The following is a 25724-nucleotide window of genomic DNA, read 5'->3' on the forward strand; positions in this document are numbered from 1 at the left end:
TCTTCGTATTGTCACAAATTTGCAACCAAGTAGTTGCATAATCATTCACAAATCTGCTTTAATGGAATTCACTAAATATAAAGCTAGATTATATACTTGGAGTTTTAGTGATATGTAATTATGACATTATGATTGTTTTCTCAAAGTAATTGGTCTGTGGAAAATTATATATTTTTTGTTTTTAGTTTTCTGTTTCCATAAAACTGAATTTGAAAATTAAAATATAAAATAAAAAGCTTTTCCCATCAACTTTTTGACACCACTGTGTAATAAAGTTATATTTAAGCAGAAGATGTTTGATGTTTATGAAATGAAAAGGAAAATACTATGATAAATGTTGAGAAATGAAAAAAAAATAGATTGTTTCCTTCACCAAACAAAGCTTCAGCTTCAGTGGGTTAGATTGAGTGTAAATTGGAACTGAGTACTCTATCTCAAATCAATACGGTAACTTCTTTTTTCTAATTGACTTTATTTCAGAAATCTTATTGGTAAATCTAGATTCCTAGTTTGAGTAAGATTGACTTGTGAATCATCAATTTATTTTAAATTTCTATGAACCATATGTATTTCTATGAACCATATGTATGTGAATTTGAGTAATCTAGTGATACCATACTAAAACCTCAGTATAACACTCTTCCACATAGACACTAATTCTATTTGAAGCAAACTTCTAGATTTTATAGGCCGACTTGTCTGTTGTGGGATACTAATATTATGTTTTATCAATTTCTTCCCAATATTTTTGTGTGAAGTGAGGATTTAATTTGGTGTTACATGAATTTGGCACTAGAGCGTTATTGTGTTACATCAATTTATTATGAAAGCTCATCAATTTACTGTAGAACCTCTTTGGATCCTCCACTGAAGTCCAAAGATGGCATTGAAGCTAACAAGCAGGTGACGGTTCTATTCATTTTAAGTTTTACTTGCAGAAGCTATATTTGGATGTTGTAGCTGGTGTTAATAAATAATTTCTTTGAAATTTAGGTTTCTTCCGTCCATATTGAATCGGGTAATGCTGATGCGCCAAAGGTATTTGTTTCCTTTAGAGTGTTCACCTATTCTGTGAATGCTGGCAACTATTATGTGCCCACTTGTTATGCACCCCCAGCCTATTTCTATGGAGGTGGTGAATTATGCTTAATATTACTTGGTTATTGCGCTTATCTGCTATCTTTTTGTTCTTATCTATATGATTGTTATTTGTGTTGCATTCTTTAGGATATGATCATGCTTTCAAAGAGTGGAATGGTTACTCCACATACATGAATGAAGATGGCATGCAAGTGTGACATATAACTTACACTAAAATATGCACAATGTCTATCTACTTCATAGCTGATATGTGCAAATGTTGTAAATCAAATTAGCTTGTTCAAAAACATTAGTTTGTTCTCCCAACTTTGTAAATTATTTTTTATCTAAATTTCTGGAATTAGTTTTGGAGTCCTCATTTGTGAAACACTGTTTTTTTAAGCTCTTCCATAGAGATATTTTGGATGCTATGCTTGGTTTATCTTCTGTTGTATTTTGATTATAAATGTTAGTTTGCATAATTAAAGTTATATATGGATAAATTATCTACAAATATTATTTTCGGATTAAGCACATGGCTTACCTTTGACTCGAGATGTATTGACTTCACTTCCTCCAGTATTGGAAATACGTAGCGGATATATGAGTACATATTTTAATTTTATTAAGTATTTATTTTAGTCAATAAAACTCTCATATGTCTACTCTTATTGATGTACAAAGGAGCATAAGATTTTTTAATCCAAACAAGGAAAAGAAAAGGAAAAAAACATGCTACATGGGAAGTAATAAAGGTATGCATGTCTATTGTTGTAGTTTGCATGACTCATTTTTAATAGATTTTTTCGACAATTTTATAAAATTTATGCATTGACTATTTGTTTTGTGTATAGTTGTCATTGAATTTTGACTGCCATCGACCCTTATGTGGAGGTGTTTTATTTGTTCGATTCACTTAATCATCGCAATCATCATGAGGATTGAAAATATATAGTGAATATGTGAGTACATATTTTTTTTAATTAAGCATTTAATTTATTACTCATATGTTAAATCTTGTTGTAGGAAGGAGCTTGAAATTGTTCAATTTGAACAAGGAAAGGGGAAAAGAAGCCTACATGGGAAGTCGTAAAGGTTTCTATATTATATATACACATATATCTACTTGTGATTAATTAAAAAATATTTAAATGTGCATTATTCGTTGATAATTTTTATGCCAAAACCGTTATTTTTTGCTCTTATCTATTTGTAAAAGCTTGTAGAAGTGAATATTAGCAATGCAATGGCGAAATAGATAATCTTGTTATGGAAGTGCTAATATCATCTGATTTTATAGCATGAGAAGTAAAAAAGCAGATTTTGGGTGTTGTCCTTGATTTTTTTTTTTTTTTGTGGCGAAATAGATAATCTTGTTAGTAGACATGATCCAACCTCAAGGAAAGGAGCTTGATTTGCTCATTGTAATATTGCCTGATAATGATGGTTCTCTTTATGGTATGATGTCTTTCTTGCACTTGATCTTGTTCGACACAACTTGATATTTTTGCTTGTTGACAAATATCAATTGGCTGAAACTTTTAGCTTTAATTTTTTCTTTTTCCTTGTTCACTTTATTATTATATGTCATAGTTATTACAGGTGATCAAAAGTAGATATGTGAGACTGGCCTTGGTTTAGTTTCACAATGTTGTTTGACAAAGCATGTTTTCTGGATAAGTAAACAGTACCTTGCCAATGTTGGCCTCTAGATCAATGGAAAGGTGAGTACGTGGAAGGTGGATCTTATTTTCTTGTTCTGTTTTGTGTTACTAACGCTTGATTCATAGATTGGAGGAAGGGATACAGTTCTTGTCGATGCATTGTCAAGGCGCATTCCTCTTGTTAGCGACCGACCAACTATAATATTTGGTGCTGACGTAACACATCCTCATCCTGGGGAAGATTCTAGCCCTTCTATCACAGTTGTAAGTAATTTTGTCAATCTTCATTTCTTGCTCTATGTTTAGTTGCCTTGATGTATCCTTACTATCCTGATTATATTTGGTTTGTCAGGTTGTTGCGACTCAAGACTGGCTCGAGGTGACAAAATATGTTGGATTGGTCTGTTTAAGTTGATTGGATATGATTCACTGGTTGCAATCAACCACATTTAAGTGTTTGACCACCTAAAAGCCTCAAGTTTATGCCCAAATTTTACATCAAATTTTGAATTGATTTACTACACTGTTTCATGTGTTTATTATTAGGAAGTACAAATATGTTCCATTTGACATACTTATAAATATCAATTTGTTGTTGGATCTGTTTATATGATTCCTGAAAACTAATTACAAGATTTCTTATAAACTTATATCTTTATGTTTTTCAATTCGAGGAGTTGCTCTAATCCGTGTTATAAGTTTACTTCTGGAAATTTGATTGTTGCTTAACTATTCTTAGTTTCCATTTTGAGATGATCTCACCACTGCTTAATTTGTTTTCAGGAAAATGAATACCTCCATAGAATGGGGGTCCTCCGAGCATCAAGTCCAGGCTGGGGTGGAACTCTTGGACTTGCTAAAAGTCTTGTAAAGAAAGTTGTGAGACTAGATGTTCCCGTTGACAAGTATCCAAGTGTATGTTTGTGTTTTCTTAGCTTCAACTAGTTAATCTCTCAACATGTATTAAACTATTGGTTTCATGCGTTTCAGTACAACTTTGTTGGTCGTTTACTGGGACCATGTGGGGACTCCTTAAAAAGAGTTGAAGCTTCAACTCAATGCAGGGTTTATATACGAGGTCGAGGTTCAATGAAGGATTCTATAATGGTATGTGGATATCATGTAATATTTATCTTAATGAAAAATGAGTATATTCCAATCTCCCAAACCTTGATGTATCATCCTCACTATTAAATTTTTAAGGCCTACCTACAAAAAAAATAGATCTTTGTCTTTATATTTGAAGGCAAAATAATCCATGTTTTTGAATGTGATATGGGTTTCTCTTCTCTTGTTTCTGCTAGAGTATGTTGTTCTTTGTACAAGTTACACCGACATTAAATTAACCGTGCATTTTAGAACCTATGTAATTTTCGATATTAGCATCCTATAATATGTCCTAATGGATTGTTATTATCAACTTAAAAGCTAAGGTGCATTATTTCTTGTCTTAATACTCAAGTTTTCCTCCCTTTTTTTTGAACAGGAAGAAAGCTTACGGGATAAACCTGGATTTGAACACTTAAACGAACCGCTGCACATACTATTGGAGGCAAAATTTACACTAGGCATAATTGATGCTCGCTTAAACCAAGTTGTTGCCACCCTTGAAGATCTTCTGAAACCTGTGGTAACAAAAACTTTCACCTGGGTTGCATCCTCTGCGTTGTTCTACAAGATGTCGATGCGAACGTTATTATCGAAACATAGTCACTATTCAAACTCCAAATCTTGCAGGACGAGTCAATGGACTACTACAAGAAGCAACAGCTCAGGGAGTTGGCCATACTCAATGGCACGTTGAGGGAAGAGAGTCCACAAATGAGCCCACAAACGTTCAGGGAGTTGACCCACAGGAAATAGTTGTAAATGGAGTTTATTTGTTTATTTGTATTGGGATAAATTTTATTTGAATATGAGACATGTTTCTTCTTTTATGATTATAATTTTTGTATAAGTAACATTCTGAATGACATTGATATGAGGAATATTCTTTCTTTTATGATTATGAGCTTTTATTATATATTTATATTGAAATATGATATATTGGTATTAAAGACAATAGTTTAAAAGACAACGGTTTAAAATCGTTATTATTGTTGTCTATCGCCCTCAAAGACAATGGTTAAAAACCATTGTCGTAGCCCCAAAAATCGTTGTAACTGGCCACAACGTTATTAAAAGTGCTCTAAACAACAACAGTTTTAAACCGTTGTCTTTTCATTCAAAGACAATGATTTTAAATCATTGCAAAGCTGTTGTCGTTTCATTCTACGACAACGGTTTTAAACCGTTGTCATAGCCCCCACTTTTAACAATACTACCAATTACAACGTTTTAAACGGCCTACGACAACGGATAAAATCCGTTGTCTTTTAATATTTTGTTGTAGTGTTAGATAATCGCAATGCAAGAAGAACTAGGCTAATTTGAAAGAAACTAAGTCTGGGAACTAGTACCTAAACCAACAAATAAAAGCATAATTGATACCAAGTGGATTTTTAGGAATAAACTAGATGATAAGGGAGAAATAGTACGAAATAAAGCTAGACTAGTAGCAAAGAGGTTTACCCAAGTAGAAGGGTTATATTATGATGAAACCTATGCACCTGTAGCTAGACTTGAATCCATTAGTATGCTGCTAACTTATGCAGCATATAAAAGATTCAAGTTATTTCAAATGGACGTAAAATTCGCATTCCTTAATAGATTCATCAAAGAAGAGGTTTATGTAAATCAACCCCCAGGACTTGAGGACTTAGACCACCCAAACCATGTCCTTAGATTAAAAAAGACATTATATGGATTAAAACAAGTACCTAGAGCTTGGTATGAATGACTATCAATATACTTAATATCAAAAGTGTTTAACCAAGGCCAAATAGACTCAACCCTATTGGTTAAAATCCTAGAAAAAGATATTTTTATAGTCCAAATCTATGTAGATGACATAATATTTAGCTCAACCAATATAAAATTTTTAAAAGAATTCATTAAATTAATGAAAATAAATTTGAAATGAGCATAGTGGGAGAACTTAATTTTTTTATATTTATAAATAAAATAGAATAAAGACGACATGTCTACAAAATAAAATACACTAAAGAACTAATTAAAAAATTTATAATAAAAATTTTTAAAAAATATTAATACTCCAATGACAACCAATGTAAAAATTGACTATGATTTAAAAGGAAAACCAGTAGACTTAAAATACTATGGAAGTGCAATAGGGAGTCTACTATACTTAATTACAAGTTGACCTGATATTTTATTTGTAGTTGGTATGTGTGTTAGGTACTAATCATGTGCAAAAGAATCACACTTAACAAATATAAAAAGAATAATTAGATATATTAAGGGAACACTAATTGTAGAACTTTGGTACCCTAGGACTAGCACATTTGACTTAGTTGAATACTCTGACTTTGATTATGCAAGGTGCAAACTAGATAGAAAAAGTACAAGTGAAAGCTGCCAACTTCTAGGTCAGTACCTAGTAAGCTGGTCTAGTAGAAAGCAACACTATGTTACTTTGTCCACTATTGAAGCAAAGTACATAACTATGGGGGAATGTGTATATCAATTCTTATGGATGATGCACAGTTTAAAAGATTACCAATTAAAATATAAAAATACAAAAGTTTTAATTGATAACATAAGTTCAAACAATTTAACAAAAAATTCATTACACTATTCAAGGACCAAACACATAGAAGTTAAATACCATTTTGTAAGGGATCATGTAGCTAGGGGTGATATTATACTTGACTATGTTGAGTCCAAGTCAAACCTGTTGGTGTAAAAAACATCAGATGATCAAACCTAAGTTTGATTATTGCAAAGGATTCAAAGTTAAGCTGTCTTGTGATCTAACAAGTATGACTGAGTGTGCAGGAAAGTCCTAGCTATGGTTAGGCAATGAAGTCCTGGTCCAGGGGGCTGGGTGAAGTCTTGACGGGTTGAGGACTTTGGGTGAAATCTTAGAGTTGAGTACTCTAGGTGAAAATCCTAGGGGTCACGGATACCAGGTGGAAGACTAGACTGGTCATGGATCGGACATTCAGCATGAAGTCCTAAAGTCTCAGACGCTGAGAAAAAGTCCATACGGTCTAGAGGACTAGTCTAGCAAAAGATAATTTCTCCTGAGAGGAGTAGGTGAGGATGCATTCCCCGTTGAGAGAACAATAAACGTCGGTTCAACTTAGGTTTTTCAAAAAATTTGAAAGTCAGAACCGGACAGTCTAAAAACTGTCAAGTAGCCTTATTAATCATATTTTATTGTGCTAACTTTGTCTTGCATGATATATTTTATATTTTAGACTAACATGACTTGTAGGGAGTGAAAAGGACAAAATAAGCTCGGATGAACAGTGTTCAAGTCGCCTCCAGGGCGATTGGAGGCACCTCGAGTGGCTTAGCAAAATGCTCGTGCGGAGAGGCATGGAGGCACCTTCCATGCGCCTCAAGGTGCCTTCCATGCCCCTCAAGGTGCCTTAGATACTAGATGAAAGGCACCTTCGATGAGTTTGAAGGTGCTTTCAAAGGTATAAAGTTCATAGATTATGGATGTTATCATCTCCGATGTGATGTGGATAAGTTGCACCGCTGGAGGCGCTTTCAATGGGGTTGAAGTGCCTTCAGCACTCTATAAAACAAGTCCTCGAGCAGATGCATGAATATAACTTGAATTCACGTCTACTCTCTTGTGCACTGCTCCTAAGATTTTCTAACAAAGCCTTAACATTGCTCCAATGACCAGAAGCTCGCAATTTCAACATTGTCATTGTCGGTATAATTTTAAATTATTGTAATTAAGTTACTGCACTTGTAATTCTCTATTTGTAAAGGTTTTTCAAAATTATAGTGATTGCCCAACAAAAGTGATCAACGAACGTAGACTTTGGAGTATGAGTTGTTATAGGCTCCGAACCAAGCAAATCTTGACTTGTGTTCTTGTGTGATCTTCTTTCTCTTTCTCTTTTCTTTTCATTGTACAATTTACTCTCGATTGTTTTTAGATGAACATGAAAGCCACGAGTGTTATTCACCCTCTCTAGCGCAATGATCTTACAAAACCTTGCAGACATTTTTATAAAACCCTTACCTGAACTTGAGTTTAGTATACTTAGAAGACAATTAGATATGCACACAGTGTTGAGACCATTGGGTCGTCTAGAAGGGAGGTTGAATAGCCCTGCACAAAATAAAATAGAAAAATACCCTTCTCAAACTTAATTGAACACTTGCATAAACAAAATTAGAATAAACAAAAAATAGAGGCTCAAGGGATTTACCTAGTTGCAACCGGGGAGGTTGTTAATCCAAGGAAATGAAGCACACTAAATACTTCTTCAGGCGGAGAAGCCTCTTACAACAGTGAAAGAACAAAAATGAAGAAGCTAAATAAAAATGGCAAGCACACAAGTGTTATAAATGAAATTGCTTATTCATTGTAGCTTCTTAGACCAAAGCTATATTTATAGACTTAGTCGGGGCTCCTGGAAGGGTTCCAGGCGCATGGAGGGGGATAAAATTTTATCCCCTCCACAATAGATCGCGGTCAAATGTGATCTGGATAGAATCGGGTTCTGGGCGCCCAGAATTGCTCCGGGTGCCTAGTGCATTAAAGTCAACATGATTGACTTTTTTGGGTCCGGGCCCTCTGCTCCGGTGCTGCTCGCCTCGGTCCGGATCTTCCGCTCTAGCTTCGTTCGCTTGGGTGATTTCGGCCAACCGAAATAAGGCTCACCCGAACCCAATTTTGGCCTTCTCCTCGAGTAGGCTTCCGCTCCGGCTTCTCGTCCCTCGAACGTCGCACACATTCTTGTCATCCACCGATGTACTCTTTCGCGATGCCTCGTCCCTCAGACGCACTGAGCCCATCGGCTCTCTTATGTGTCTTCCTTTTCGCTAGCTGCGTCTTCCACTCAACTTCCTATGCTCATAAGCTCCTGCACACTTAGACATAGGGATCAAAAAATCACAGGACCTAACTTAACTTGTTTGATCACATTAAAATAACCTTGTGTTAGAGTGTATACTGAAAGCCTAAGCTTTTGTAAACATTTATTTTGAATAAAGAATCACATTTGGTCAAAATATCTACATTTGTTTATAGTTGTTCAATTAATTTATATTGTAGATAACATAGTATGTGGTGTCACATACAGAAGATGATGTTATCAGTACCTTATAAATTATAAACAGCAGCTCACGACCAAAATGGAAAGGAACAAACCATTGGAAGGTTGTAGTGTAATTAGGAATTAGTTTATCTTAACTATATAATTACACTAGTACACTTAGAGTGTATTGAGTAGGACCATTTGAGGTTGTTTCTTTTATACTGATTTTATAAAGAAACAAATACCTCAGTTATTATAGAAGTGTGTGCTCTTAATCCTAATATAATAACAAGCACATATATTTGATATTTATTTCTTTAATTTATCAATGGGTGAGATTTAGTTCGATAAATCAATAAGCCCGATAAGTTGGGAAATGATATCACTTATAATGTGTGTTGTTGATTATAGAAGGAAACTGTGTCCTAGTAATCTAGGTTGATAATGTCCCCAAGATGAGCTCATAAGGATTGTCATGTTAAACCCTGCAGGTGGACTTAGTCCGACATGACGATAAGGTTGAGTGGTACTATTCTTGGATTAAGATATTAATTAAATGAGTTGTCAGTAATTCACTTAATTAGTGGACATTCGACATCTTAAACACAGGGAGACTAACACACTCATAATAAGAAGGAGCCCAAAAATGTAATTTGGGATTGATGCGGTAGTTCAATAATAGTTCTCTAGTGGAATAATTATTATTGATAAAATTAAGTTATGTGTTCGGGGCGAACACGGGATGCTTAATTTTATCGGGAGACCAAAACCAATTCCTCCTCTCAGTCCCTATCATAGCCTCTTATTTATAGAGTACTATACCCACCTATACCCACCTTCGTACCCATGATGTAGGGGCCGACCAAGCTAGCTTGTGGTTCAAGCTAGGGCCGGCCAAGCCTTGGTTCATGGGTGGCCGACCCAAGCTTAGGTGGCCGGCCCCCATTTAATTAAAAGAAATTTTAATTTTAAATATTTCTTATGTGAAAGATATAATTTGTTGGAGAGATTAAAAATTAAAATATTTTTTTAAAAGGATCTACAAAAGATTAAAGAAAGAGATTAAATCTCTTTCCTTATTTGTAGATTGGAAAGATATTTTATTTTTATTCTTTATAAATTATTCACATGTAGAAAAATTAAAATTATAGAAATTTCTTTTTATCAACCATGAAGGGATTTTAAAGGGAAATTTTATTTTTTTAAAATTTCCGAAGACAAATAAGGAATTTTAATTGTTGATTGAAATTGCCTTGTTTGCTCCTATTGAGGTGGCCGGCCATGATGAAATTGATTAGGAAATTTTATTTAATTTTTCTTAATTAATTGTTGTCAAGGAAAGTTAAGAAAATTTTATTGTAATTAAATTTCCTTATTTACCAAAGCTAAGGAATATAAAAGAGGGGGTTGGGGTGCCTTCATGAGACACAACTTCTATTATTATCTCCCTCTTTTCCTTGGTGTTGTGGCCGGCCATCTTCTCTCCCTCTCTTCCTCTTTGTGGTGGCCGAAACTCTACCTTGCTTGGAGCTTTTGTGGTGGCCGGATACTACTTGGAGAAGAAGAAGAAGAAAGCTTGCATCCCTTTGAGCTTAGTTGGTGGAAAAAGTTCTTCATCCTTGGATTTTGGTGCTTGGCCGAAACTTGAAGGAAGAAGAAGAAGGTGCTAGGTGGTCCTCATCTTGGAAGATCGTTGCCCACACAACGTCCGAGGTTAGAAGAGGAATACGGTAGAAGATCAAGAGGTCTTTCTAAAAGGTATAACTAGTATTTTTCCTTCCACATCATACTAGTTATTTTTGAAAATAATACCAAATACAAGAGGCTTGCGATTCTAGTATTTCGAAATAGTTTTCGAATTTGTGTTTTTTTTTATTTTTCTTTTCCTTGTGATTTGATTATTTTTTTCGGTTGACCTAGAGTTATTTAAGGAAATTAAATATTAGCTTTTCTTAAAAGGCTTTGTCTAGTCGGTGGTGGTTGTTCCCATATCCAAGAAGGCCATGTGCCTCGCCACGTCAGTACTGGAAGCCAATTTTAGAAATTAATATTTAATAGAATTAATAACCTTGGTGATTTGGATCGAAAGTGTTAAGTTCCGCAGGAGATCCAAGTCTAAACCTAAAAGAACAAATAGATTAAATTTTGGATCAAACGTGTTAAGTTCCGCAGGCGATCCAAGTTTAATTTAAAAGAACACATGGTAGCTAGGAAAAAGTTCAGACCTTTGTATAAAATTTTTGTACAGTGGAACCATTAGGTTTTCCGAGTAGCAACCAACACCTTGGGATTCCAACAATCTCCCCCTTTTTGATATGAGCAATCCAAGTTAAGATAGGGTAAACAGATATAAAGTTAAAACAATAAATTCTGTAATAAAGTGCAAAAATTTTAAAAAAATATTTAATTTAAAAATCTACCTCCCCCTAGACTTAATCTTTTCCTTCTCCCCCTCTGATCACATAAAAATGGGGTATAAAGAAAAATCTAAGGGTAACAATTCTGGAAAACTTTAGAAAAATTTTTGAAAATTATTTTGATATAAAAAAAATTGGCACTAATTTTTAGAATATTTTAAGTGTTGCAGAAAAAAAAATTTCTAACTAAGAAAATTTCAAGCAGAAAAATTTTAAAAAATTATGCACTGTAAAAATAAAGTTTAGTAAAGTAAATTTTATAAAATAAAGTTTCCTAATTTTTACCAGTTAAAAAAAAATCCTAAGTTAAACAAATTTGCAAAAGATTTTTTTTAAGGTAACCAAATTTGTAAAAATTAAGGATTTTCCAAAAAAAAAATTTAGTAACTATTTTTTTTAAGAAATTTTCAAGTAGAGAAAAAATGTTTAAAATTATTTTTAAAGCATTATCTAATTTCAATTTGATGTTTTATCAGTTAGTCAATTAAACATTTTATTTCAATATTTGGCTTCTAGACTGTGGCTAGGCACTAGACCTTCTTAGTTATAGATCATCAACCACTTCTAGACAAAGCCGCATAAGGAAATTAAACATTAATTTTCTCGTTGAAAGCTCTAAGTCTAAATAAGGTTCAAGTTAGGCAAGACTTGGGAACCCAATATAGGTTCCAACCAACTGGATTGATTAGGTATTTCTTAAGGACATATTTCTTTGAAATATTTCTAATTTATCCTTTGTGATATCTAAAATACCAATTTAGGTTATTGAATTTTCTAAAACTTGTATTATATGAGCATGCATGATTTTTCAAGTTACTTATTTCTTTTTACAAAATATCATTTTCTAATTTTATTTTGTCAAACTCTTCAATGGGCAAGATTTGGCTAAAATTAATTTTTAATTTTTAATTTTTAATTTTTAATTTCTTTTTTAAGTTTGCAACAATCTTTGGTTAATAATTTTACAAACTTAAATAACTTGTCAGGTGGGAGAGATCGTACCTGACTTACCTTGTCGACCTCGTTATCCGTAACTTCTCTTGAACTGCTACTTTCTTCCGATGTAGCTCCCCCTTCATCGATGCTCTCTATGCTCATTTCGGACAAGCTTGCTTCGTGTTCATCTTCTTGATGACTTGCCATTAATGCAAGTCCGGAGAAAGTCTCGACTTTCGATTCGGACGACATATCGTCTTACGTCACCTTTAGAGTCTTATATTTGTTCGTTTGGACAGGCTTCTTTCCTTTGTCCTTGTCCTTGTTCCTTAGCTTGGGGCAGTTGTCTTTGACGTACCCTTCTTTGTTGCAGTGGTAGCATCTAATCGTCCTCTCCTTTCTACCCTGCGGATGGTTAGTTTTTCTTGATTTACATAACTTTTTAAAACGTCTTACCATCATCACCATTTCCTCGTCGTCGAGAGAAGATTCTGGCTCATGTTCGTCTCTTGTTACCTTGAGGGCGATGTTGTGCTTCAGCTCCTTCGTACCAGCACATCTCGATTCATGCCCTTCAAAAGTTGAAAAGAATTCTTCTAAGGTAATAGATTTTAAGTCCTTAGAGATATAGAAGGCATCTACTAATGATGCCCATTTGGTATTCCTTGGAAATGCATTAAGAGCGTACCTTACTTACCTTTTCTCTAAGATTCGAAAGTCCAGTGATGAGCTCCTTAGTTCTCGAGTGAAGATGTGTAATGTTTCATCTTCTTTAAGCCGTAGGTTCGTCAGCTGGTTGAGGAGTAAGTCTTGTCTCACGAGCTTGGCCTCGGACGTCCCTTCGTGTAGCTCAAGGAACTTCTCCCAAAGCTCCTTTGCTGAGTTGTAGGTGCCGATCTGGTCGACTTCTTGTGGTGGAAGGACACTCAGCATATGGAATTCTGCTTTGCTGTTTGCCACGTAGTAGGCCTGCTCTTTCTTCATCCAATGGTATTCTTCCTTACCTTCGGGTGCTACAAAATCGAATTTCATTATTAAAAGTAATTCAAAGTCAGTTTTAAAGAATACCTGCATTCAATTTTTCTAGCTAGTAAACTCCCCCTCGAACTTCGGCGGGTATATGCTTGGCCCGGCCATCGTCTTTACTTCGATTGGCGGTTAGTCCTCCTGAAGCATCCTGACTCTGATATCACTTATTGAGACCGTTGTGCCGGCTAGAAGGGGGGTTGAATAGCCCTGCATAAAATAAAACATAAAAAATACCCTTCTTAGATTTAAATGAACACTTGCATAAATAAAATTAGAATAAACAAAAAACAGAGGCTCAAGGGATTTACTTGGTTACAACCGGGGAGATTGTTAATCCAAGGAAATGAAGCACACTAAATACTCCTTCAGGCGGATAAGCCTCTTACAGCAGTGAAAGTACAAAAATGAAGAAGCTAAATAAAAATGGAAAGCGCACAAGTGTTGTAAATGAAATTGCTTGTTCATTGTAGGTTCTTGGATTAAGGCCATATTTATAGCCTTGGTCGGGGAGCTTAGAAGGGTTCCAGGCACCTGGAGGGGGATAAAACTTTATTCACTCCGCACGGATCATGGTCAAACATGATTTGGATAGAATCAGGTCCCGGGCGCCCAGAGCCTTAAAGTCAACATGGTTGACTTTTTTCGGTCAGAGCCTTTTGCTCCGGTACTGTTCGCCTTAGTCCGGGTCATCCGCTCTGGCTCCACTCATTTGGGTGATTTCGACCAATCGAAATAAGGCTCACCGAAGCCAATTTCGAGCTTCTCCTCGAGCAAGCTTCCGCTCCGACTTCTCATCCCTTGAACATCACACACGCTCTTCTCACCCACCGGTGTACTCTTCTGTGACGCCTCGTCCCTCAGACGCACCGAGCCCATCGGCTCAATCCTATGTCGTCCTTCTCGCTAGCCGCATCTTCCGCTTGACTTCCTGTGCTCCTAAGCTCCTGCACACTTAGACACAGAGATAAAAAAAACATAGGACCTAACTTAACTTGTTTGATTACATCAAAATAACCTTAGGGTTCCAACACACAGTAGAATAAGTTGCTTACTTTTTCTTAAGTTTCAAGTTTTTGTTTTAAAAATCTATTTTCAAAACTTCTGATTTTCAAAAGTTAATATATGTTTTCAACTTTAACCCTTATCCTTTCAAAATAAATGTTTTCAAGTTATACTATGGATTTAGACTAGGCTTTACCCGTAGAAAGTATGATCTTATAGCTTTTAGAAGCCAGCATCTCAGAAGCACACTAGGACTACCTTACTTATGATTGAAAAATACTTAGAAAGGTGTGGGATGCTTAGGACTTTGTGTGGACTTCAGAATGCTTATGCCTATGCATCAACATGTTACGCAACGACAAGTGCACGATATCATCATTAGTAATAAAAGATATCGAACCCACAGGGACTGGTTATAAGCACTAGAAATGTCTCACAAAGAATTAGCTAAATAATCGACTAAGATAGGAAATGTGTTAAGTAAAAAAGCAAGGTAAAGAAATAGAAAAGTAAATGAGAAACTTGGTTTTTGCGAGTGTTCTACGAGTTCGGTTTCATTGTGATATTCATCAATGCAACATGATTCATCAATTCACATCCTCAATTAACATGCATTTGTAGTAAGTCGCTGGTTCTCTCCTGCAGAAGACAATCGGCAAGGGACCTAGATCGACATCACTAGCAACCAAATATATATGATTCCTGTGAAGTCCGTTAGCAGGATCTGCCTGTCACTAGTGCCCCTCAGTCATACAACACAAAAAACACATACTCTACCTAATGTACATAGTAATGAAGGTAATAATTGCATTCAACTATCCCACCTCCTTGTAGAGACTTTCTTCACCTTTCAAGATGACACCCTAGATGTCCGTTAGCAGAACTGCCTGTCACTAGCATCCCTCAGTCATATGATCTAGGGCATCCCTCTATGAGATCTACAAGTATCACAAATATTCAATCAAACATGGTAATTAAGTCCAAACACATAGATCCACACAAGATCGAATAGATATAAGACATGTTAACATCATCTAGATAGGAAATTGACATATCCATGAGTTTTTACATCAAATCACACCACAATTACTCTCTTAATCCTAGAACAATATATCTACTCCATAACACAAAGATAAAGAACCAAAGACATAAAGATTACAAACATTTCAATCCAAATCGAGAGAAAAGAAGAGAAATGCTTATCCAAATGGCGATGAGTGATCTTCAGAACCAATCCTTAGGTTTTGGAGTCGATGTAGAGATGGAGACGACCACAGATCGTCGAATCAAGGTTAGAGAAGATGAAGATCAGCACCATGAGGGATCTCCCCAAGGGGAGAGCCTTCCTCCACAAGAAAGGGAAATAAACCCCCTTTTATAGAGCAGGGCATGGGCACCACACGGCCTGTGCCACGGCTGTGTGGATCCACATGACCTCTTCCTTCTAGCTCATGGCTGGGATGACACACCCACGTGGATTCACACGATCGTGTTCTGCTTTGGTTCTGGATGAGCCACACGGTCGTGTGGCTTACACGGCCTAGCTGCTCTTTCTTTATGGAGATGCTGCACGGTTGTATGGATTTACACGACCAACCTCTGCTTGATCTCTGGATGTGCTTGTGGGGTGACATGCCCCTGTGGGTCACACGGTCGTGCCTTGCTCCTTCTCTGGCAAGGCCACACGACCCTGTGGCTTCACATGGCCTAGAAGTTCTTGCTTGCTGCTTCTTTGACATGGCCTATATGGGTCACACAACCTAGTATAATTTGCCTTTGGTTGCTACCCGGATCGACCACAAATGTCATTTTCTCTCTGAATTCGACTCCTGTCAACAGAAAATGCATAATGAGCAGATCTTCAAACAAAGAAGAGTAATTATGCTGAAAGTAAGACAAGGGGTATAAAAATACATAGACAAAGCATGCATAAAGTATGTGAATATGTGTCAAAACATACATAAAATTGTATGTAATCTACACATATCACACCCCCAGACTTACACCTTTGCTTGTCCTCAAGCAAAACGCCACAATCTAGACTCATGTGCTCCATAATGCATCATAATCCCTAGTGTACTTTCCTAACTCTATCCACAAGTTTCATTGGTGAGCATGACCGTAGATATAACTCAAGTATGAACTAAGCATAAGTTTCTTGTGCACAGTACAATGAGTGACCCAAACTCTTCAAGTTTTAATCTTTGTCCTAGTCAAGTCGTCATCTAATCGAGTTCCTAATGTTCCCGGTGATAGACACTTACTTGCCACACACTTGATTCACATTTCTCAATCCACCCAAGGTCTCAAAGGCATGCTTGATACCAAGAGAAACATAGTAGTTATTTCCCAAGTAATCTAACTTAGTCTCAAAGGGGTAACTTGCTAGTTTTCACTCACGATAGTTATTTTTTATACCCCTTATTCCCCTTATTTTTTTACAAAGTGATTGCAAGATGCAACACTTGAATACAAATGCATACAAATGTAAATGTTGGGATATCTTGATTTTTTCAAATGAGCTGACATGATTCGAGCCTCATCTAGTAAACAAAATGTAGTTTGAGAATTCACCATGGGAACTAAGTACTAAACAAATAAGATAAATCATGACTATTCCAATGATATCAACCATTCAAGTTCAAGTAAAGTGAGAATAAGATCCTTAAGATTAAGCCAAAACTTAATTTGTCTCCGTACAATACTTAATTCATTTCATACTACTTGAGATAGAGTAAAGAGGTACACTAAACATACTAGCATTATGCCCACAACATCATGAATCAAGACATAAATGTGCAAACAATTTCCCATAGGCAAAAGAGTGCCTAGCAGGTTTCGGATGTTCGAACGGCTGCGAGTGTCCAGATGATGAGGGCTCAAGTTGGGGCTCGACATCGTTGGACAAGGAGGGGACAGAATTAGGAGTTAAATTGGTGATTTCCCAAGTAGCAGGGTCAACAACTGATGCCCGCTTGGGACAAGGAAGAGGTAAAGGGAAACCGTCTCTCCTAAGAAAGGCAAACTCATCCCCTTCCCGACAAATCATTTTCATAGCAAGACATGCATCGATATCGATCATGTTATTTCCATGGATGATTTCTAACTCATCCAGATCATAACCCATATTTATAGCTATTTGGGTGATCAACCCTCCAAAAACAATCCCGAGACTACTTTCCCGGCTCTCACAAGGCTTTGCAAAAAATGAAAATCGGAATCAAAATCAACCTTATTCAACATAGCTCAAAGAACATAAAGTTCTACTTTCCTAAAAACTCCCTCACTTTCCCCTTTACCAAAGATAGTTTTACTCATGACTCAGTGTAAATATCTAAAGATGATATTTTGCATATGGGAAGCCTTAGCTCTAGAGGGCTCATATGGGTGATCTAATTTGGTAATTGAGCTCAAAAAACTATTCCAATTAGACCTCGGGTCAAACCTGCAAGATTCACCGGTGGGCAAGCGAAAATAACTATTAAAGTCATTAAATGTCCACTGAAATTCTTGATTTATTAATCTAAAGCTAATTTTGCCAATATAATCATCCTCATTAGAGTAGTGGACATCTATTGAGCTCAAAAATTCAAAAATAATTCGAGGATATGTGGGTAGATGTGTGTACATAATATCATCCCAATCAAAAGCACTAGTCATCTAATCAATATCGTCTCTAATCCCTAAAACATCCATAGCAGTTGGACATATGCATAATTAGGTGTGACCAATAAATCAGGAGTACATATTGTGCCTCTAAACCTGCATGAACATATAGATAACTAGCATACAACAAACATGTAACAAGTCTTAACTAGCTCAAACTACTACTATGAATGGATTTCATGGTCAGTCAAGATATATAACTAGTCACTGTCCGTAGAAGAACGCCAGCCACTGACTGCAGGAGAACGCTCTACCACGAATGAACCCATGGGCAGTCATGGTATGTAAATAGTTACTGTTTGCAGGAGAGCGCTCTACCATGGATGGTCCCATGGGTAAACATGATAAATAAATAGTCACTGTCTATGGGAGAACGCTATACCACGGATGGTCCCATATGCAAACAGAATAAATAAATATCTACTGTTTGCGGGAGAATGCTCTACCATGGATGGTCCCGTGGACAGACAGGATATATAAGTGTACAAATCAAAAATGATAAGCCATAATAATCACATTCAAGAGTGAATTTTACTAGCTGCACTATGGTGGTCTTACTAGCATATGTCAAGTATAACAACGATTGCTGATGATTCTTTCAATCATGAATGGGAAATAATGATCGACATCGGGGGTATAATAATGTATTGATAGCAGAGTCTAATCTCACTAGAGGTTAAGCATAAACCTAAATAACAAACAAGGCCTTGTAGGATACTTGATATCCTATACTACAGTGTTGTCCTACTAATACTTAGGCATGAATAAATATCAGCTGGTATCTTAGTTCAATTTTCTACATTTCTACTATGGTATAACATCGCACGCATGATATTCCGAGCATAAATGGTCACAAATACCGTGGGAAAAAAAAGATTGCATAAATCTTAAAATAGACTAAAATATAAGATCAAACAATGAAAGGTCCAACTCAGGAAGTAACATAGGGTGGATATCAAGGTAAAATACTACGCAATGAATACAAGTAATAAGATCATGCACTAAGGTCAATGAACTATGAAAGCAAGGGAAGAAAGTACCCACCTTAAATGTAGATTGTGTTAATGCTATCCTCACATCAGAAAGCTCGTCTCGAATCAAAGTCTTGTCATCACACAATTTATAGTTTAACTCATTCCATCATGCATCAATTAGCTAACTTAAAACTCAAATCCAATTGGTATACACCCTTATTGAAATGGTCATCAACCCTAACCATTCCATAACCTAATTAGATTAGGTTTATTCATGAGTCATCTCTCAAAACTCACCCAAGTTCAATGGTATTATACTAATTAATTCCCCAAATGGATGGGTACAATTTACCTCTCAACTACTTAATCTATATACTAAATAAATCTATAATTAAACTATCCTTAACTAATCTATTGCCAAATTTATTCTATTAATTTCCCAAATGCACAAGTAATCAATGTATCAGAATCAAAATTCTCCCAATTAAGCAAATCATTGCTACAAGTTTAATAAGAAGCAAAGACAAGAGGAATTAGGGCACAACTACCCAGCAATGCTATAGCTTTCATTGGAGATGGTGTTGGCCAGGTCAGTGGCTTTGGTGAACTGGGCTATCGGCTGACTAAAGAAAGTCGACATCAAAGGCGAAGGTGAACGATGATGGTTGGAAGAATTGCAGTTGTGGTTCTCCTTTGCGTGGAGATGGGAGAACAGAGGAGTGATTGCGGTTGACGGCTAGCTCAGCACAGACGAAGGCCGTCAAAACTCGTTCTCATGGTCAGGGGAAAAAGTCGACGGCTACAGATCGCGCAAAATTGGGGCGACACTGAGGTCTAGGGCAGAAACACGAGAGGATGGGGCGAGCGGCGATGGTCGTGGGCTGGCCACATCTGGTTGTGGACTAGTCGCGTCTGGGCGAGGCGATGATGAGACTGTGATGACCGACGAGGTGGCTGTGACCGGCGATGGTGGCAACGTTGAGCAGAGATGCGTGAGGGAGTGACATCAGGGCAGAGATTGCAGAGGAAGAAAAGGAATTCGGAAATGACTTAGGGTTCATTCATCCAATCTTATGCTTATATACTTAGGTTGAATTAATTAACTAACCTAACTTAATTAATTCTTAATCTTCCCCTTATTAAGGTTATATGGGTACATTTTTTAACTCCAAAAATCTCTAAAAATCTCTAATAATTTATATAAGGTTATTTCTCAAATAACTCTTATTATTTATTTACTATATCTTACATTCTCCCCTACTAATAAAATTTTGATCCCCAAATTTACTTCTCAAACGCAAGGGATCTTCATATAAGGGTAACAACTAGGCAGCCTACCCATATACTACTCCATCCTAGTATCTTGAACAAATCTCCAACCGTAAGGGATTAAGGTTTCCCTTATGAAATTACTTTATCATCTACTTTCAGGTAGATAGTGATGAGCTCGTTGTGCTTACGCTACCCCCACATTGTTGTCTAGCCAACTGTAGATAAATCAACTACCTATGTAATGCATATCACACACTATCAGTAGACCCCTAATGTATGTATGTTGCGCTCAGACTATCCATCTGTTTGAGGGTGAAAAATTGTACTAAAATAAAGCTCCATACTCATGTTTTGTTATAAACACTACCAAAATCGTGAGGTCAATTATGGATCTCTATCCGATATGATACTATCGATCAACGATTATTCAAATCACATCATGCTCTCTCTGTATCCTGGATAATCCCACAACAAAGTCCATCGTAACATGCTCTCATATACTAGTTTATCCTAATATCATGAACAAATTTCTAACCGTGAAGGATTTAAGGTTCTCTTATACACTACTGATTTACTTCTAAAATAAATAATAATTATTCTGTGGGTTATGAATCCATCATGCTTACGTTATTCCCATGTTGCTATCATTTCCACATTATTGTCTAGCCAACTGTAGTAGGTAAAACTCACCAAGAGTAAGTGATCTTCTAGTCGCCTCGAAAGTCCTTCATACATTAAGAAGATCGAAATTGACATATGCACACAATATATAAAAGGATATATTGATAGCAACCTCAAAAGAAATAGACAAGATATCTTTAAATTGTTAATTCCCTCAGTCTCATTTGGCTATGCCACATTGTATAAGAATGTTCAAGTTAATGAATGACTTTTCCAATCTAACCAGATTCATCTGGTGTGCACGATGTTTATCTTTCCTCCATCTTGTTATATAAACATCCCATCTAAAAAAAACTGAGGTCTTCAGGATATATTGATTTCTATTTCTAGTTCCAGCCCTACTACAAGGGTATACTCTGAAACCTTGTTAACCCAAGCAAAAGTGAGCTACAAGGATACTTAGTTGTCACGTGAAGTATATGCTGACTTATTTATGGAGACGTAAGCAACTCTGCTACATGTTTCTGGAGTGGAATTTATATATATCTAACAGCAAAGAACCCCAGTTGCATTATTATATTTCATTCAACTATACATCCACACCAAACTAATTCATGAACAAAAAATCTATGTCTAAAAGTTACATCGACATTCTGGTGCCATCTAGTTCAACAAATGTTCGTGGAACACATAGTATGGTGCATAGCTCTTATGTGAAGGGCAGTCCTTGTCCTCTAAACTCATACTGGCTCTGTAACAAATTCTAGAATTGCAATATCTCAGTATAGAAATGAATCAAGGTTTTATAAATAACACCCTTAGGACGCGTTTGGTTCGGGGTTATCCTTGATAACCTTGGTTATCCATCCAAGGTTATCAAGGATAGCTTTGTTTGGTATAAGTAATTGATGATTCCTAAGTCATGATGCATGACTGACACATCAGCAATTTGGGCATATAAACCGGAATCACAAAACCTCATAAAAGTGGGGTTTTCCTTGATTCCGGGGTTAACAAAAATTTTGAGACAAAATTACCCGATGCCGAGGCGTACTCGTGTGTTGCCTTGTCGTCTTCGTCGTTGGAGGCCATCGAGAGCGCTTCGGTCAAGAGCAAGGGCCGGAGGTTGGCGCGTGCGTGGAGGCGCTTGGGGCATCGTCCCCGGAGTTGAAACGGGCTGCGACGGTGGGGATACGGCTCGTGGCGAAGCACCGATCAAACTTCCGTGCGCTGATCAAGGCATCGGGGTCCATTCCGGCGTTGGTGCCTCTGCTGAAGAGCATCGCCCCTGCGACGCAGGAGAGCGCGGTGACGGTGCTTCTGAATCTCTCGCTGGAGGAGGAGAACAAGAAGCTCATCACTACCGCGGGGGCTAAGCAGAATGTTGCCTGCGCACTGCTTAGCCTGTCGATGATCGAGGAGAACCGGGGGGCAATCGGTGCCTGCGGGGTGATTCCGTCGCTGGTGTCTCTGCTCGTGAGCGATTCGAGCTGGGGAAAAAACGATTCCCTAACCACGCTGTACAAGCTGTGCTCAGTCTGGCGGAACAAGGAAAGGGTTATCAACGCGGGGGCGGTGCCTCCACTGGTAGGGCTGGTGGGGGAACGCAGCGGCGGCACAGCCGAGAATGTGTTGGTGGTGCTAGGAAGCTTGGCTGCGGTGCCGGAGGATAAAGATGCGGTGGCGGAAGCGGGAGGGATCCCGGTGCTGGTCGAGGCAATGGAAACCGGACCAACAGCTGGGAGAGAGTTCGTCGTGCACGTGCTGCTGTAGCTCGCCGCCGAAAGTCCCCATATCCAAAGGTTTCTCTTGGGAGAAGGTGCAATCCCACCATTGGTTGAGCTTTCACAGGCTGGCTCATCACGAGCTAAGCGCAAGGTCTGTCCATGGCTTACTTTTTGTTCTTCTTTTCTCAATTTTCTACTAACCACACAACCACCGGCTTGTTTCTTCATGCAATTCCTTTGCAGGCAGCCATCAGCAATGGCAATAGCAGGAAATCAGTTCCTTCTAGATTCCAGCGGCGCCATTAAATATTCCATCTCCTTGGACCTTTCGTCGCTCATCAGCCATCAGCAATGGCAATAGCTTCTTCATGTTCCAATGCAACTTCATTCTTGCACTTCTCCTTTTCCCTTTCCCTCTCTCTTCTCTTCTTCTCCGCAACGTCGTCAACTGACACAATCTACGCTGAAAGTTCTCTGTCCGGCAACCAGACCATAACCTCCGGAGGCGGCAGGTTCGTGCTTGGCTTTTTCACGCCACCAGGCAGCACCGGCACGACCTCCTTCAACTACTACATCGGCATCTGGTACGATACGATTTCTGTAGTCACCCCAGTATGGGTGGCCAACAGAGCCACTCCAGTCACCGACCCAACCGCGTCGGAGCTTAAGATCTCTGACGATGGCAATCTCATCTTCCTCAACCAGTTCAAATCCATCATATGGTCGACCAACGTCACCACCATCCCATCCTCCAACTCCATAATCGTCGCGGTCATCCTTGACACGGGTAATCTCCAGCTCAGGGATGAATCCAACTCCTCTCTCATCTTCTGGCAGAGCTTCGATCACCCCACCGACACTTGGCTTCCCGGCGCCAAGATCGGGTTCAACAAGCTCACCAGCATGCCTCAACGCCTCACTTCCTGGAAGAACAAAGTTGATCCTTCTCCTGGACTCTTCACTCTCCAGAGCGATCCAATCGGCGCAACCTCTCAGTATTTGCTTTTCTGGAATTTGTCGAAGGAATATTGGGCCAGTGGAATCTGGGATGGACACGTCTTCACTTCTGTCCCGAAGATGAGCTAGAGAGGCATCGTCAACTTTGCTTTCATCAACAACACCGAGGAGAGCTATTTCATCTACACTTCTAATGATCCCAACCTCAAGATTAGATTTGTCTTCGATTATGAGTCCGGTCAGATGCTCGTTTTGACGTGGATTGAGAATACACAATCATGGATGCTCTGCTGGGCTATTTGCGGGAGCTACGACACTAGAACAACTCCTCTTCGTCTACCATGGCAGGCTAAAGATCAATCGATAACGTGAATCCTTGTAAAAGCATTAATACCTTTTACATAAAAAATTATCTATTTAATTAAAACTATCTAAAAATAAAAAAACATAAAATAATAAACAAAAAAATCTAATTTTATTTATATATAAATATATATATCGCTATTAATAATATAATATTATCATTATTAAATCAAGGGTAATATGGTAAAATATCACGTTAGGTTATATACTAAAACCTCCAAACAAACAAGATTTTACTGGATTACCTAAATTGAACCAAACAACCAATAGTTATGTTTCATTCCCTATAACCTTGGTTATGTGATTATTTGGTAATCACATAACTAAGGTTATGTGTCATAACTTGAACCAAACGCGTCCTTACAGTTATACTACATCTTGTTATAATCAAGAGAGAGGGTGCTAGATACTTATAAAAAATCAAACCATTCAATTAAAACCTTGTTAAAATAAAGCTAGATATGCCACAGGTGAAGGATCTCATTACTAGCTTAAGCATTTTATCGTGCAATCACATTCAAAATGACACATTAACAAAAACTCTAAATACCTCCCATTGAAAGTTAGTAGTTCCAATTCTTTGTTGGCGTACTTATATTTCTTACATTATTTAATTTGTATTCGAGATAGTCCCTAAGCTAGAATGTCCAACAAGGATGATCAAACACTGCAATTATATACTAGATTTATTAGAATGTGCATAAAAGCACGAACCATTTTTTGTTAACAAATTTCATTTTCTTTTATGTGAGAAAATCTCACCATACTACTAGATGCACCATCATGGTTACCTCATTGCTGACCAAGAGATATACAATTCCTTACCTCCAGGGTAGATGTGACTACATGTTTATGAAGGTGGATAGGGAAAAGGCATTTGACCACTTAAACTGGACTTTATCAATGACTCAATGCTCCTGACAAGTATCCCTACATCCCAAATTAATATCACCATAGGTTGTATTATTCACAAAAGGACCAAATTATGTGGAAGGATAGAAATATTTCCAACTCATCAAAAGGAATCAGACAGAACTGTTCATGCCCTCTCTAGATTTTCATGCTTTGAAAACCACTACAAATAATTGAAGAATCAGTTGCAACTAGATGAGGAATCGGATCATCCCGAATCATAGACGGCCAACAAATATGTAACAAATCAATCAAATGGGTAACAAATCAAACACAATATCAAACAACAAGACTGATCACCACAATGTACCTAATAATAACCTTACATTACATGCATGGGAGTAGGAGCATGGCAACTTCTCTTTGTCAAGCAATATGTTATCCTCATTTCCCAAAATATTCCAACGTAATTCCTAAATGCCAATAGAGTCACATGCATACACTAGCCATGAAGCAAGGCCAAGCAACAGAAGGGCAAAGAAATTAGTAATCTCAGTAGTATGAGTAATTGACACAGGTCTGTCACAAACAATTTGTATATGTTTCTTGTCTAAGAATGTCCTCATCCCCGGGGCCATGGTGCCGTGGTAATACATCTAGGTTATCACCTAGACACCCACGGTTCGAACCCAGCTACGATATATTTAAGAGGAATTTTTCTTCCAAGTAGAGGGCGTACTGTACGAACTATTTTTAAAAGGTCCCTTTCAATTAACGAGTAGAACCTTGAGATCGACAACAAAATAATGCACTAATATCCATTTAGCAAGATTCTTGCTCAAGAGAAGTCTCTCGACAATGTAAATAATAGTAACAAAATACAGGCAACATGAATGTGGCGTGCATCAAGTTCCAGAATGAATATGATCTATTTTTCATGTGTACTCAGAACATATAGAGAAAATTACACTACTAATCCAAATTGGAGAACAGACAATTTATGTGTTCCGCTTATTGAACAAGGTCTACGATCATT

General features: G+C 37.3%; 1 protein-coding gene and 1 pseudogene across 1 annotated transcript; both read left to right on the forward strand.

Annotated features, from left to right (window-relative positions):
• Window positions 1-3543: 3543 nt before the first annotated feature.
• Window positions 3544-4607, forward strand: LOC121991058 (KH domain-containing protein At1g09660/At1g09670-like). The gene is made up of 4 exons (XM_042545087.1): window positions 3544-3659; window positions 3735-3851; window positions 4231-4374; window positions 4482-4607. Exons 1-4 carry the CDS (start codon window positions 3549-3551, stop codon window positions 4605-4607), a joined length of 498 nt encoding a protein of 165 aa, XP_042401021.1. The 5' UTR covers window positions 3544-3548.
• A 10856-nt stretch (window positions 4608-15463) lies between these two features.
• Window positions 15464-22822, forward strand: LOC121991059 (annotated as a pseudogene).
• The last annotated feature ends 2902 nt before the right edge of the window (window positions 22823-25724 follow it).

The sequence above is a fragment of the Zingiber officinale genome, chromosome 6B, assembly GCF_018446385.1.
Source record: "Zingiber officinale cultivar Zhangliang chromosome 6B, Zo_v1.1, whole genome shotgun sequence".
Lineage (NCBI taxonomy): Eukaryota > Viridiplantae > Streptophyta > Magnoliopsida > Zingiberales > Zingiberaceae > Zingiber > Zingiber officinale.

Bases quoted from the DNA above. Each gene is read 5' to 3' on its own strand.
- LOC121991058 (XM_042545087.1), top strand. From the start codon at position 3,549: ATGGGGGTCCTCCGAGCATCAAGTCCAGGCTGGGGTGGAACTCTTGGA. The intron at 3,852-4,230 runs GTATGTGGATAT...TTTTTTGAACAG, and splicing joins CAATGAAGGATTCTATAATG to GAAGAAAGCTTACGGGATAA. The intron at 4,375-4,481 runs GTAACAAAAACT...CAAATCTTGCAG, and splicing joins AAGATCTTCTGAAACCTGTG to GACGAGTCAATGGACTACTA.